General features: G+C 44.4%; 1 protein-coding gene across 1 annotated transcript in view; it reads left to right on the forward strand.

Annotated features, from left to right (window-relative positions):
- The window catches only part of LOC308673922 (uncharacterized protein), a gene marked incomplete at both ends in the record, with an annotated part of 94168 nt that overhangs the window by 20521 nt on the left and 57040 nt on the right, over positions 1 to 16607 (forward strand). The window contains 9 exons of the mRNA XM_081337971.1: positions 511 to 585; positions 1834 to 1919; positions 2556 to 2682; positions 3412 to 3553; positions 3739 to 3845; positions 8591 to 8747; positions 13277 to 13349; positions 14936 to 15033; positions 16076 to 16172. Coding sequence (XP_081194097.1) covers positions 511 to 585; positions 1834 to 1919; positions 2556 to 2682; positions 3412 to 3553; positions 3739 to 3845; positions 8591 to 8747; positions 13277 to 13349; positions 14936 to 15033; positions 16076 to 16172 — 962 coding nt within the window. The remainder of the gene's footprint in view (positions 1 to 510; positions 586 to 1833; positions 1920 to 2555; positions 2683 to 3411; positions 3554 to 3738; positions 3846 to 8590; positions 8748 to 13276; positions 13350 to 14935; positions 15034 to 16075; positions 16173 to 16607) is intronic.

Below are 16607 nucleotides of genomic sequence, written 5' to 3' on the forward strand. Positions count from 1 at the left end.
GAAAAAGAAAGTTGTAGGAGCACCAATAATCGTTGGCAAAGTTAGTACTGTATTAAAAGATCTGAAAAAGCGCTTGGAGACAATCCAGATTGGGAGCATGTCAACTCATCCAATTACAAAAGAATGAGTTATTTGGAACAGCGCATTATATTATGATTGCATCTTTAAGTCTACTGGTTATCTTGAGAAGCTTCGGTCCAATAGTCAACAGGACCGAATCAAGTCAGACTATCCAGTGGCTCATATAATTGATGGTTGATGATGATTGATGACGTTTTAGGCCAGGAGTCTTGAAACTTGGCCCTTTTATGAGTTGTGGACTTCAACTCCCAGAATTCCTCAGCCAGGCATGCGTGCCTGGCTGAGGAATTCTGGGAGTTGAAGTCCACAAATCATAAAAGGGCCAAGTTTGAAGACCCCTGTGTTAGATGGAAGCTGATTAATATTTTTTTGAAGGGTATCAACTGCAAACCTAGCTCACTTCCTGCTCCTTTTCTTAACTTCCAACAGAGCTGTGGAGATCCTAAGGGCAGCCTCTGGCACCAGCTATATGCGCCTTCTTGTCACCAGGGATGGTGATGCTCGGTAGGTATTTAGGTTTTATTCAGAATGGACAATGTATTTGTTTGGAAGCAATTCTTCATCATGCTTATTCTGCATAAGATCACATGGTGTTCAAGTGACATGACTTGAAAAAGACACCCCCATTATTTCGAGTAACCAGATTTGCTTTCATTAACAGGCTAGATTGATTCTGTGTTTGTTTTACATCCTCTTCATTCTCCCCCCCCCCACCAACATACTCATCAGTAGTATACCTCAGCATCTGAAGAGCTCCAAAAACACAAACATTGCAAGGCTAATAGAATGAGATAAATGTGTTATGACACAGAGGGTCCTTTATTCAATTATACATAATGCTTTACATTTATTTAGCTGTTTTTCCAAGCATGATATATTTGGGTGTGTGTGTGTCAGGGGGAGTGTTTCGTCCTACCTATATCTCAAAAGTCAAACTTGATTGTGATGACTGTTCCTTTACTTTTAACATTGCTTCTCTTGAATAATTTATTTGGAAGGCTGATAGCTAAAATAACAGTGACTCACCAGCTGTCTTACAGTTGGCATTAATGTTATACTGACAGCCAGTGAAAATGAAGGATGCTTTTGCAATTGTGGTGATGGTGGTGGTGGTGGTGGTGGTGGTGGAGGAGGAGGAGGAGGAGGAGGACTTAAATGAGGAATAATTCCTTGAGATACAAAACAAACATTATCAAAATGCCAGATGTTGGAATAAAGAACAGAGTTATTACTTCCTGTTTACCTTAGGGATTATATGGAGGCATCTGACTACCTCTGATGTTCTTGGCAGTTTGGTGTAGTGGTTAAAGGCAGCGGGCTAGAAACTGGAAGACTGTGAGTTCCAATCCTGCATTAACCACAAATTTAGCTGGCTTCTCAGGACCAATTCCTCTTTCTAAGAATAAAACACTTTTGAAAAAGCCAAGAAAACCTCAGGGACTAGCCCAGAATGCTGGCTGGGGAATTCTGGGAGTTGAAGTCCACTCATCTTAAGGTTGCAGAGGTTGAGAAACACTGCTCTAATGTCTAATTTTAGATACTGCCCAATTTACTGTCTGTACAATAGCCAAATGCGAACTACCGATTTTATTACATTAATATTGCTGCCTTTAAAGTGTGCGGGTGAAGGTGAGTTCCTAAGAAAAACCTAATGATAGAATCAAAAGAAAGGTATCCAGGCAGGTGCAACTGATTAAAAAAAAATAAAGGTTGATTTAGCTACCCTAAAATTGTATTCTGTTTCTTGTTTAGCAAGGAATTCTCTGAACTGCTGGAAAAATTTGGATCTCATAGCAGCTCGGGGTCTGCACAGAGTTCACCTACTTCCCATACTGGAAGTAAGTATTTATGATACAGAAGTTGTTGATGGAGGAGGAGGACTGTGGGGTCTTTGATGCTCTCTGAGCTTGGTTGTTTTCTTGCAAACATTTCATTACCCAACTAGGTAACATCATCAGTGCTAGAAGGGAGGGGGATTTGTGGAATGGAGGAGGAGGAGGAGGAGACAGCGGTTCCTTGATTGGGATGTGGTTTTCTGCTTGTTTGTCCAGTGTTAATCCCTGTTTCTCTGGATGTTGGCTTCTGGAGAGGATGCGTTGTGGCCTTTTTGTTTCCTTCATTCTTTTTTTTTTACTGTCCTTCTTCCTTCTTTTTTTTTTACTGTCTCCTTTGAATGGTACCTAAATGTGGTTTATCTCTATTGATGGCTGAAGTCCTTCCAACATCTGGTGCCCATGGACCCTCGGATGCATGAGAAGTTCTCTTTGGTCACTGTGCTTATTTCACAGGGCAGCTGTGCACAGCTGTATGGGTTCTTGGCTCAAGGTTCCAGACCACAAGAGAGGATCTGAGACAGAGATGAAAAAAAAAATCACCGGATGAACCTCGGTTCCACCTGCTGCCTTGATTCCGTGTCACTTGCTGTCCAAACGCTTCGTCCATCTTATGTAGCTCTCCTTGACTCTGTTCTTCAGGCAGATCCTTGGGAAGCACCTCTTCAGGGTCCTCATCGTGTTCCCAGAGCCCTCTGTTGCTGAGCCCAATCCATTCCCAGGGGATGCTGTTTGGAAATCTGGGACAAACCCACCCCTCAGTCTCACGGTATGTACTACATGGCTGAAGAAATACGTCAGCAGTTCATGGAACTTCTTGGGTTGGTCCCTCTGATCTTTTTTTTTTAAATCCAATTTTTTTATATAATATAAAATACAAAAATGCAAAAGTAAATAGTAGGGAACAAAGGGAAGGGGGAGGGAAAAAGAGAAGCGTGGAGGAGAGGGGGGGAAAGAAAGAAAAAGGCGTTGACTTCTGACTCCCTCTGATCTTCCGTACTCAGTGTACCCGGAAAGGCATAAGTTCATTTTTCTGTACAGGTTAGTCCTCGATTTACAACCGCAACCGAGTCCAACTTTTCTGCTGCTAAGCAAGACTGTTCTTAAGTGATTTTGGCCCCATTTTATGAGCTTTCTTGCCACCGCCGCTAAGTGAATTGCCGCATTTGTTAAGGTAATAACACAGCTGCTAAGTGAATCTGGCTTCCCCATCGACTTTGCTTGCTGGAAGTTTGCAAAAGCTGATCACGTGACCCCTGGACACTGCAACCGTCATAAATATGAACCAGTTGCAAAGCGCCTGGATTTTGATCCTGTGACCACGGGGGTGCTGCAATGGTTATAAGTGTGAAAAATGGTTATAAGTCACTTTTTACTGTGTCGTTGTAGCTTCAAAGGTCACTAAACAAACTGTGGCCAATCAAGGGGGTACATCTTTGAACAGGAATCGATGTATTGAACATCTTTTTGAGCATTCTGCTAACTTCTTTGTTTATAGCTGTTGCGTTGGATCTGGGATCCAAAGCATCACCGTAAGGAAGTTTTCTGACTTGGGGCTAAGCGTTGGTGGAGGAGCCAACCAATCCGATGGACCCATGGTTTATGTCCATGACATTCAACAGGAAGGCGACTGCAACAAGGTAGGACAAACACCTGAAGGTCTTCAGTTTTATACGTTGCTATCTCCGTCTGGAACAGAGCCAGGGATTTTTCCTTCAAAGGTGTTCTGGTTGCAATAAAGGGCTTTGTAAGGAAGGAAAATTGAAGTCACGAGACATAAAACTTGATTTTTCCCCACTGTAATTGTTCTCTCCACTTTCTTTAGGATGGGTGCCTGCAAGTTGGAGACCAGCTAATTGCCATCAATAAAGACTCCTTGCTGGGTGCTACGCATGAGGAGGCTAAAAGGATACTTGCAAAGAATTTGTTCAGGTAAAGTGTTGCTCTGGAGTTTATTTATTTTTCATATCTCACCCTTATTATTTTTACAAATAAGTCAAGGTGGTGAACATCTCCTACTTTTCCCACAACAACAACCCTGTGAGGTGTGTTGGGCTAAGAGAGGAGGACTGGCTCCAAATCACCCAGCTGGCTTTCATGGCTAAGGTGGGACTAGAACTCACCATCTCCTGGTGATTGGTCTAAAGTCTCCCAGCTGGCTTTCATGGCTAAGGCGGGACTAGAACTCACCATCTCCTGGTAATTGGTCTAAGGCAGGGGTCAGCAACCTGAAACAGTGAAAGAGCCACTCAGAACCGGTTCCCTCACAAAAGGAAAAACTGGGAGCCACAAAAAAATGTGTGTGCATGCGCGTACATGCGTGCATGTGCAGAACAAGGTTTGACTGAAGAGTGGAGCCAAGGTGAGATATGCACCTACCCTGCATATTTGAATTGATTGGTTGAACTTTTTAGTCCCACTTTTTTTTTTTTGGACTGCACATGGCAGAAGACTGGGAGCCGCAAGAGATGGCTGAAAGAGCCGCATGCGACTCCGGAGCCGCAGGTTGCAGACCTGTGGTCTAAGGCCCCCCCAGTTGGCTTTCATGACTAAGGCAGGACTAGAACTCACCATCTCCTGGTGATTGGTCTAAGGCCCACCAACTGGCTTTCATGGCTAAGGTGGAACTAGAATTCACTGTCTCCAAGTTTCTAGCCTGGTGCCTTAACCACTATACTCAACTGGCTCTCTATAGGCTTTGAAGACATCATCTGAAATAGAGTTGGCATAGTTATGTCTAAAGGCATTTATTGCTGATCTGGGAGAAAGGGAATGAGCTGTGAACAACGGACTTGGATGCAGTTTAGACAGAGATTGCCCAGAGATTTATACAGAGACAGAAGAAACCATGAAAAAGAAACTCAAAATAAGCCTGCCTTGATTTGGTTCGGTATAAGATGGGGCAGGGAGAAACTTGGACGAGTTTCAAGATTGTATCATTGTATCTAGAACAATAAAATAGCATTCTTGGAATTCCTGCAAGGTTGACTTGGCTTATCTTGAAGAGTTGATGGTGTCATCTTTATTCATACTTCCTGACCAAAACATTAACCACAATGTGCTGTGAGGCACCAGGCTAAAACTCATCCGGATTCCATGACATGGTTGCACAAGGCATGTAAATGTCATGCAGTCATGAGAGATAAGTGACATACGGTCATGGTTCCAACAGATGAAACTCTTCTGCCATAAAAAACAGAATAGAAACCCAAGTTAAGGTAGGCAAGAAAATGGTAAGTGAGCACCTGTCTAGCCTAGACAAGTTCAAATCACCAGGACCAGATGGATTACATCACAAAGTTCTCAAGGAACTGGCAGACGTAATCTCAGAACCACTGAACTATATTTTTCAAAGATCCTGGAGCACTGGGGAACTACCAGAGGACTGGAAAAGAGCTGATGTAGTTCCCATCTTCAAAAAAGGGGAAAAATGGATCCAGAAAATTACAGACCTATTAGCCTGACTTCAATACCTGGGAAGATTCTGGAAAAGATAATCAAACAACGAATCAGCGAGCACCTAGAGGCAAACAAAGTCATTACTAAAAGCCATGGGATTGTCAAAAACAGATCATGCCAGACAAATCTTATTGCATTCTTTGACCAAGTGACAAAATTAGTAGATTAGAGGAATGCTGTGGATATAATTTACTTGGACTTCAGTAAGGCATTTGATAAAGTAGATCACAAACTACTACTTGATAAGATAGAAAAATGTGGGTTAGACAGCATCACCACCAGATGGATTTGTAGCTGGCTGACTGGCCGTACTCAGCGTGTGGTCCTCAATGGAACTGCATCTACATGGAGCGAAGTGTGTAGTGGGGTGCCCCAGGGCTCTGTTCTGGGCCCAGTGCTCTTCAACATCTTCATCAATGATTTGGAGGAGGGGATAGATGGGGAACTCATCAAATTTACAGACGACACCAAGCTGGCAGGAATAGCTAACACTCCAGAAGACAGGCTTAAGATACAGGAGGATCTGGACAAACTTGAACACTGGGTTCTATCTAACATTATGAAATTCAATGGTGAAAAAAGTAAGGTTCTACATTTAGGCAAGAAAAACCAAATGTACAGGTATAGTATAGGGGGTACCTTGCTCAATAGTAGTAACTGTGAGAGGGATCTTGGAGTCCTAGTGGACAATCACTTAAATATGAGCCAGCAGTGTGCTGCAGCTGCCAAAAAAGCCAACACAGTGCTAGGCTGCATTAACAGAGGGATAGAATCAAGATCACATGAAGTATTACCACTTTATGATGCCTTGGTATTATTTATTTATTTTTTATTTATTTTAATTCCATTTATATCCCGCCCTTCTCCGAAGACTCAGGGCGGCTTACAAGCTTAGCAGTAGCCTTCATTCTATGTATATGCCTGCTTATTAGGGCTTTCACACACACCCCAAGCGGCATTATTACAAAGTCAGCTTAATTGCCCCCAACAATCTGGGTCCTCATTTTACCTACCTCGGAAGGATGGAAGGCTGAGTCAACCTTGAGCCTGGTGGGACTCGAACCTGCACTAATTGCAGGCAGCTGGTGTTACTTAAGGAGGCATTAGCCCACTGCTCCACCAAGGCTGCTCCAGGTAAGGCCACACCTGGAATACTGCATCCAGTTTTGGTCACCACGATGTAAAAAAGATGTCAAGACTCTAGAAAGAGTATAGAGAAGAGCAACAAAGATGATTAGGGGACTGGAGGCTAAAACATATAAGGAACGGCTGCTGGAATTGGGTATGTGTAGTTTAACGAAGAGAAGGGTGAGGGGTGACATGATAGCAGTGTTCCAATATCTCAGAGGCTACCACAAAGAAGAGGGAGTCAAGCTATTTTCCAAAACACCTGAGGGCAGGACAAGAAGCAACGGATGGAAACTAATCAAGAAGAGGAGCAACCTAGAACTAAGGAGAAACTTCCTGACAGTTAGAACAATTAACCAGTGGAACAACCTGCCTCTAGAAGCGGTGAATTCTCCAACACTGGAAGTTTTTAAGAAAAGACTGGACAGCCATTTGTCTGAAATGGTATAAGGTTTCCTGCCTGAGCAGGGGGTTGGGCTAGATGACCTTCAAGGTACCTTCCAACTTTATCATCATCATCATCATCATCATCATCATCATCATCATCATCATCATCATTATTATTATTATTATTATTATTATTATTATTATTATTATTATTATTATTATTATTTTGAGGCATTGTTTACCTTAAAGAATCTTTATTTGAGTAGCATAGCATGGGCACTAACACACCCCTGAGCACATAGTATTAAAGCACAATTCCCTCCTCCAATTAACAGTCATAAATCACACCCGCCAATTAGTTTGAAATGCGGGCTTCCCCTCCAGCTCTCCAGCCCACCAATTCTTATCATCTCCTATTTCAACAACCTTAGTTCTCACACTAGGTTCAGTGTTATTATGTCTAGCTAGACTCTCGTGCACATTCCTCCCCCCAGCATCATCTAACTCTAAAAGCAAAAAGAAGAAAATGGCTGCATCTCCATCTATTGTCAATGCAGAAACATCCGATGTTAGCAGCGTTGACACATACCTTATTAGCTTTCCATCAAGAAATGGTATAAAATGTGGCTAAAGTCAGACCGCCTATTAATTTAATAAATTATTACTTTTATTATTATATACGCAACATGACTTTTCAATTATTATTATTTTTTAATAATAATAATCTCATCTCATCTCGCTGTCCAAAGTGAATCACAGCCGCCAGTTCTTTATCTGGTGTTGGCCTCCATATGCCTTGAAGTCTTCCCAAGAATTTAGGAAGTCAGAATGTATCGGCATAATATAGATGCGGACCCAAGCAGCGGGGCCTTTCGCAATTGACAGATGGAAACTTGATCAATGTGCAGATTTTATCAGTAGTATTCCCATTCGGCAATGTGCCATGGAAATTTAATTTCATGATTCTCGGGTGCCTGTTTGAATAATGCGATGTCCTCTGAAAACAACACAAGAGCACAGACTATATTTAGGCTAAGGGGATTCAGGTTCAGACATAGTAAAAAACAGAGGCTAGTTTAATACACAACAGAAGCTTCCACATTTTTAGAGAAGGAGAGGAATTGATGAGTCTGAGGCTCAGTCCCACAACTACATTGCACCTTGCTTGTAACTACAGTTCAAGAAATTTAGGGGCTCGCTTTGAGGACTGATCTGTCTATTTAGCACCATATGAGAACTCACTTTCTCCGAATGTTCTTGCAGGTCATCCTTGACTTTTGACCGCAGTTGAGCCCACCTTTTCTGTTGCTTAGTGAGTTTTGCCCATTTTACGACCTTTCTTGCCACGGTTGTTAAGTGAACCACTGCAGCTGTTAAGCTAGGAACACGGTTGCCAAGTGAATCTGGCTTCCCCGTTGATTTTGCTTGCCAGAAGGTCGCAAAAGGGGAATAAATACACGCCAGTTGCCAAGCCTCCAAATTTTGAACACGTGACCAAGGAGATGCTGCAGTGGTCGTAAGTGTGAAAAACGGTCCTAAGTCACTTTTTCACTGCCGTTGTAACTTTGAACAGTCACTACTGTAAATGAACGGTTGTAAGTGAAGGGCTACCTGTGCTTCTATGTTTACTAACTGCCTTGTTCTTTTAAGCATCCCCTGCTCGCCAGTCTTCTTATAAACCAGTTGCTCTTCTTTTTCTCAAGACATGAAGGAAATACAGAAGTGGCCTTCATCCCAGGAAGGGCACAACTTCATCCGGGACACTGTGCAAACAACGGGGCCCACTCACTGTCCACAAGACTGGGAGAGGACAGCATGGCCCCTCCTGGCAGGTGGAAGGTCCACGCGAGGTCCCCAGAGGTAAGACTTCCAGCCATGATGAGCCAGCTTTGATTTGTATTCATCCACTGAAGTTCTCCACTCTCAAACTTCACCATCTAACCCCTGCCAAAGTGGTGGACATGAACCCCTTTGGACCTTACCTTTAGCAGTCTCTTCACCCCACTTCCTATTCTGGAGATCCCACCGTACAATTTTGGGTTTAGAACTGCTGAATCAGAAGAATAAGTTAGGTAGTGAGATAGGGAACTAAATGTGAATTAGGCTGGTTTTTTAATTTTGTTTAAAAAAAGAAAACAAGGACAGATCGAAGATGTTCGTTTCTTTGTACCCTAGTCCTCTTTTGTACTCCCTGCTCTGTATGTGTTTTTTATGAAAGAGCTAAAATTAATTCTGGTCAGTAACCAGTTAAAAACAGAACATATAGAGTATGAAAAAATACAGCAAAGGAAAAGGCAGGGAGAACTCATCCCGATATCCACCAGGAACGGAAAAGGCGCTGATTTATATGAATGTACACTGAATTCTAATAGTGCAAACTATGAAAATAATTATTTAATCAGATATTAGAGTAATGAGATTCAGTATTTCACACCTATGGAACAGAAGAGTGTTTTCTGATCTTGGCAACATTTAAGATGTGTGGACTCAACTCCCAGAATTCTCCAATTGTCTGCAGACATTCAGAGCAACTATACTGGATTTTGTACATCAGGGGTGATAATACTTTTTCTTGTTTGGTAAAAGGAAATCAGGGATGCAGTGGCTCAGCGGGTTAGGACGCTGAGCTTGTCGATCAGAAGGTCGGCAGTTTAGCGGGTCGAATCCCGAGTGCCGCATAACAGAGTGAGCGCCTGTTACTCGTCCCAGCTTCTGCCAACCTAGCAGTTCGAAAGCACGTAAAAATGCAAGTAGAAAAATAGGGACCACTACGGTGGGAAGGTAACAGCGCTCCGTGCGCCTTTGGCATCTAGTCATGCCGGCCACATGACCACGGAGACGTCCTCGGACAAGCGCTGGCTCTTCGGCTTTGAAACGGAGATGAGCATCGGCCCCTAGAGTTGGAAACGACTAGCACGCATGTGCGGGGGAACCTTTACCTTTACTTAAAAGGAAATCGACGTGAGGTTCCCTAGGATAATTTGGTGCATGGGGAATGCTGGTTGGGGAATTCTGGGAGCTGAAGTCCACCCATCTTGAAGTTGCCATGGTTGAGAAACTCTGCAATAGGGAATGTCAGACCTGCCCCAATCCCCGACTCCATTTGGTTGAAGTGAAAGGTACTTTTACTAAGAGATCCTGCTTGCAGTAAAGTCAGGTGGAATCTGAGTTTCCCACACATCAATACAAAACTACTTCCTTCCTTCATTCCCGTCCCTCCCCCATGACCAGTCCAAGCCAGCCAACGCGATGCCACCGGGATGTTTTGAGAACGCTGAGGTGTTTGGGCTGGTAACTCCACACTCACTGCAAATGGCCTTGAAGACATCTGCTTTTCTTCAGCTGTCATTCCCCTCTCCCGAATCCCCACACAGGCTGCATTTAGGTTTATTGTCCATTCGTCTCCCTCTCCCCTAGTCCAGGACGATAGCGAGGCACAAAGTGAACAATGGTGGACCTGACGGGGAGCCTGGGAAGAAGAGTTAAGGAACTCAGAGAGGTTTCAGTCTACTCCATTCCACTTTTTGTGCGTGTTTGCAAACACATTTGATCTATTACAGTTACGTAACAGTTGTAATAGGCTTATCTTATTTTCTGCCAGCATCCTTGATTGACTGTTTTCCTGTGAGGGGGGTTGGAACCAGTATACTACTGTGAAAAGAGCCGATTGCCCCACAGACCACTGGATTCTTAATCATACCCTTTCTTTGTGGGATGGGTTGGTGGTCAGGTTCTGCAAGGGAAACACGCTGATTTATTTAATCATTGCATTCCTACATAGCCTTTGAGCCCATCTAATTCCAGAGCAAGGTATGAACAGGATTATACATCCAGAGTGCAGGATAATAATAATGGTTTTAAAATGTCTTCAGAGCAGATTAACAGACTGGAGCGTTGCAAAGCCAAACAAACCTTAGACAGAGGTAAGAGGTGAAGAATTTCTCAGCATGACTAACCTTAATCCAGCTCTAACCTCAGGATGTTTTGGAAAAAGTCATACCAGCTTACACTTCCGGTTGGGTTTTAGGAAAAAGGACATTTCCATTGAATCTTGTGGTATCTCAAGCTACACTGCAGGATCTAGCTCCGTGGTGGCGAACCTATGGCACACGTGCCACAGGTGGCATGCAGAGCCCTCTCTGTGGGCACGCGCACCATTGCCCCAGTCCTAGGCCTTCAGCTGGGTTTTATAAAACCTTTTCGCTTTAGGCCTCTGCTGCCGTGTGCAAAAAAAAAAGTTTCAATCAATCAATTTCAACTTCTCACGGGAAAAAAAAGATCTTGCAAAGTTGGAATTGATTGATTGAACTTTTTAGTCCCACCCAGTCTGCTGTTACCACCACAGCCACGCCCACCCAATGGGCCACCCCCACCCAGTTGGCCACCCCCACCCAGTTGGCCACCCCCACCCAATGGGCCACCTCCACCCGGCACCCAACGATACATAAGTGGGTTTTGGATTGCAGCTTGGGCACTTGGTCTCTGAAAGGTTTGCCATCACTGATCTAGCTGATCCTGGCTAACTTTGGAAAGTTTGAATAGGTTTGGACCAGATTAATATTTGCTTGAGTCCTTGGTGCTCTCAGAGCCTGGCTCTTGGTTTGCAGACATATCATTACCCAACTACGTAACACCATCCGTGTGAGGGAGTGTGAGGTTTTACTCCTCATTCAAGAAGCTTCTTCAGTTCTGGTTGGTTCTGTTGCCTCATGGGCTGCCTTGTAGCAGTCATTTCTTCACTACCATGAGAGCTTCAGTTGCTGGAACGCAGGTGAAGAGTGAAGTCCTCCCAAACCGCAGTTTCATCCGGATCCAATTTTAGTTTCAAAACCTTCCCAACAAAGTCCTGTGAATTGTTGCGATGGGTGTTGTTACTGATCAGAGGGCCTAAAGGTGATTAGATGTTTTGCATCATTGTAGTTGATGGAGCTGCTGCTGCTGCTGCTGACAATTGGTCTGAGTGGAGTTCCCTCTTTTGTCCATATATGCATGGAGTGGCTTCCCCAGGATAAAGGCAGTAGTCCTGGGGCTTGTCAGTGGCATTGTCCTTGAGTAGTGGTTGCAGGAATTCAGTAACCTTTTTCTTGTAACTCAGTGATGGTGAACCTATGGCACGTGTGCCAGAGGCAGCACTCAGAGCCCTCTCTGTGGGCACACCTGCTGCCACCTCCAGCAGCTTGCGCAGGTCCATTAGGCCACTGCCAGAGCCCGGAGTGGCATCCCTGCCCAGCACAAAGGAGGCAAGGCAGCCGGGTAGCAAGCTCAAGTAGAGGTGGTAGAGCACGCCCCCATGCACTTGCTGGTCTATGTGTGCGGGGGCCGATAGTGTCCGGCAGCAGCCACCCCTGCCTCGCCTCGCCTTGCCCTGCAGCAATGGCATCCCCACCCTACCCCCGGCCTCACCCTGCAGGACGAGCCTCCTGCCCACTGCTCCACCCACCAGAGACCCCTTGGATCTCCCCCAATCCTGCCCAGCCCCCACAGGCATCCCCCCACGAGCAACATCAAGGTGGCCATGCCCACCCTGGCCATGCCCACCCAGTCTGCCATACCACTGCAGCCATACCCACCCAGTGGGCCATGCCCCCCATCCCCCCTGAGGGCACCACAATGCTGATGCGGCCCTGGCACTTTGCGATAAATAAGTGGGTTTTGGGTTGCAATTTGGGCACTCGGTCTCTAAAAGGTTCACCATCACTGTTATAACTGCTGGTGGAACCTCTCTTCAGAATCTGATACATAGCATTGTCCTTCAGGAAAGTGTCCACTTTGGCACTGTAGTGAACTGAAGAAGCTTCTGGGATGAGAAGTGAAGTGTGTTGGACCTGCCACAACTTAAACCTCTAATTAGAAATGATCCTTGGCTCCATTTGTTGAGAAAGGTATAGTTTATTAAAGATCAAGATTCTCAGCCGGAACTGAGAATCGTGCTTCAAAATCCCTCACTTCTACTTTTCCCCTCCCTTAACTACCTCCTATTGTCCACCCCAGTGTAACCAATCAGGTTCAAGTAAGGGATTTTCGTAGTGGTCAGTACAAATGCAGTTTGATATGCGTCTCTCTCTCTCCTTCTTCCAGCTGAGTGACCTTGAGGCGTTGTCTCGAGGAGATACAGCACTTACTTTCGTTTTCCCAAGCAGTCCCCGCTTCATTCCCCTTCCCCACAGCTCATGGCCGTCTGTCACTGCATAAGCAGCGAAGCACAAGCAAACATAAGGTGGCAGCTGACAAAATGTCTCCAAGGAAAAACGAAGAAAGTCCAGTTGCCTTTTGAAAAAGCACCTTTGAGAGATCCAAAGGAAAGTTTTTTATCTGTCTTTGTTTTTCATACTCCTTTATTTCTTTCCTGGGTAATTTTCTCCTCCTGCATTTTTCCATTTTTTTTTCAGAGCAGACACAACAGCCACTTCCCTGTGCCTTCTCCATCTCCGGATGTTTGCCCACCAGAGTGCATCATTTCTGGTAAAGACATTTTGCACTGGAATGAGTAGGGATATGGGATTATAATAGGACATGCAAAGTTTTTGGATGCCAGCTCTTGAGAGCATTGATAGGACATAGAACACAGAATAATAGAGTTGGAAGGGATCTCGGAGGTCTTCTAGTCCAACCACCTGCTCGAGGAGGAGACCCTACACCATTTCAGACAAATGGTTGTCCAATCTCTTCTTAAAAACCTCCAGTGTTGGAGCACCCACAACTTTTGAAGGCAAGCCGTTCCACTGGTTGATTGCTCTCGCTGTTAGGAAATTTCTCCTTAGTTCACGGTTGGTTCTCTCCTTCATTAGTTTCCATCCATTGTTTCTTGTTTTGCCTTCGGGTGCTTTGAAAAACAGTTTGATCCCCTCATCTATGTAGGAGCCCCTCAAATATTGGCACACTGATATCATGTCACTCTCTAGTCCTTCTTTTCACTAGACTAGATAGACCCAATTCTAGATAGACCCGTTCTTCATATGTTTAAGCCTCCAGCCCCCTAATTATCTTTGTTGGACTTGGGATTGCGATTCCCTGTGATTGTGATTCCTGTGAGTGGGAATCCCTGTGATCCAAAAGCTTAAAGACCCACTGTGGTGTATTGGTGACAGTGCTGGGCCAAGAATGGTGAGATCCAAATTGAAGCCTCCCCGCACTTAATCATGGACATTTACTGGGTGTCTTTGGGGCAGATTCTTTCCTGGCCTGACCTACCTTCCAAAATTGTTCTGGGAAAAAGTTTGGGATTCTGTGGATTGTATAGTTGGAGGTCCATTTCTAAAGCTTTTCCTGCAGCCCAGGCTGACCTCAACTGGTATGAACTATTGCTGAATACTTTAATATTAAGAATGGAAGGATTGGGTCCTGTGGGAGAGATGGGATGAATTAAAAATATGAAAATTGATGAGGTTTAAAGGTAAAATATTTTTTACATAGGGCACAGTCTATTTTTAATTTGGAGACACCCATTTACTACTCATCATTTGCCCCCAATACTTTCCCAACATTTTATTGGTGGCACCCGGGGGAAGAAAATTTAGAATCATAGAAGGATAGGGATGAAAGGGACCTTGGAGGTCTTCTAGTCTAATCCACTGCTCAAAGAGGAGATCCTATACCAGACATGTCAAACTCACGACATCACGTGACGTCGCGCAACGTATCGGAGCTTTTTCTCCATTGCCAGCAATGGGGTAGGCATGGTTTCCTGGTGACGTGTCCGGCCTGTGGGCCACCTCTGTTCTATATCATCCTGGACAAATGACTGCCCAATCTTTTCTCGAAAGCCTCCAGTGATGGAGCATGTACAACTTATGTATGGAGGCAAGCAATTCCACTGATTAATTGTTCTCACTGTCAGGAAATTTCTCCTTAGTTCATGGTTGGTTCTCTCTTTGTTAATCTTCCATTCGTTACTTCTTATCCTACCCTTGGGTGCTTTGAAGAATAGGTTGATCCCTTGACAGCCTCTCAAGTACTGAAAGACAGCTATCAATCACCCCTAATCCCTCTCTTTGAAAGGGTAGACATATCTAGTTGGCTGGCTCTGTCCATTCTTTCTTTCCTTACAGCTCCTGATTCTCCTTCAAATCAAGGATCATCTTCAACCCCCAAGCCTAAGGTATCCTTGGATCCTCACGTCCGTCTCAGGGATGGTAAACTGGAACTGGTGAGTCCAACTCAATGGGGCATTCCAGACAAATCCAGGGATTGGATGTTGTCATATCTGGTGTAGACTCTTTAGTCATAACTAATGTAAGTTTCGTTCAATTCAAGGGTGGGTTTTTATATCTTGGGAGGCCAAGCTAATTTGCATTCGGTTGGCCCTCTCATCTTCTAAGCACATTGTATGCACCTGAAATAATTCTTTAGATTTTATTTTAATGGATTAATTTCATGGCTTGAAATGAAGAACATATACTGATTCCAAGTCATGATCCATACTTGGAGACCTCCACCCACTGTTGTTTTCCTGAAAGACCCTCCAATAGAGTTGGGTCCACCTTTCAGGAACTCTTCCATTTCTGATCAGGCTTGATGCAGAGATGATCTTCCAAGAAAGTTTCCATCTTAAAGGTGACTTTGGATGTAGGAGAACACCTTTACTTAACCTGATAGTGTAGATCTCAGCTCCAAAATTTGCCGTAGCTCAGAGACCTGGGATCTGCAACCTTCTGGAGGCTGTCTAGAGAACATGGAGGGAGATAAAGGTAGTCCTTACGGCCACAATTGAGGCCAAAATTTATGTTTGCTAAGCGAGACATTTGTTAGCTGACGTCTGCCCCATTTTACCACTTTTCTTGCCACAATTGTCAAGTGACTCACTGCAGTTGTTAAGTTAGTAACCTGGCTGTGAAGTGAAACTGTCTTCCCCATGGACTTTCCTGGTCAGAAGGTCACAAAAAGGGACCACGTGACCCCAGGACACTGCAAAACCAGCATAAATATGAATCAGTTGCCGAGCGTCCGAATTTAGATCACGTGATCACGGGGATGCTGCAACGGTCGTAAATGTGAAAAAATGGCCCTAAGTCGCTTTTTCCAGTGCCGTAGTAACTTTGAACAGTTACTAAACGAACTGCTGTAAGCTGAGGATTATTTGTACTAGGGGAGTGAAACCACTTTTCTAAATGAATATCAACATTTCTTCTTCTTCTTTTTCTCTTCCCCACCTTGTCATTGGTGTCACGGCCTGTTTTTTTGGCTTCCAGATGTTACAGTACCTAAACCTAGATATGAGTGAAGAGAAGAAAATGCAGTTACGGCAGAGACTGACAGCTGACTCCCAGGGCACAGTGGCCTACGGAGGTAAGAAAAAAAACGTAGAGGTACTTTCAGCTATCAAGATTCTGTTAGAATAGAACAGAGCTGTAAGGGACCTTAGAGGTCTTCTAGTCCAGCCCCCCACTCGAGCAGAAGAACCTATACCATCCCAGGCAAGTGACTGTCTAGCCTCTTCTTAGAAACCTCCAGTGATGGGGCGCCCACGATTTCTGAAGGCAAAGCTGTTCCACTGGTTAATTGTCCTCACTGTTGGGAAGTTTCTCCTTAATTCCAGGTTGCTTCTCTCTTTGGTTAGTTTCCAACCGTTGTTTCTTGTCCTGCCCTCCGATGCTTTGGATTTGTGTTAGTGTGATCTTATAGAAAAGATAGAACTTTTCTATAAGATCACACTATAAGATCACACTTTCGATACCATCGACCATGGTATCTTGCTGCGGCGTCTCAGGGGACTGGGAGTGG

The sequence above is a fragment of the Vipera berus genome (genome assembly GCF_964194415.1).
Source record: "Vipera berus genome assembly, chromosome: 13".
Lineage (NCBI taxonomy): Eukaryota > Metazoa > Chordata > Lepidosauria > Squamata > Viperidae > Vipera > Vipera berus.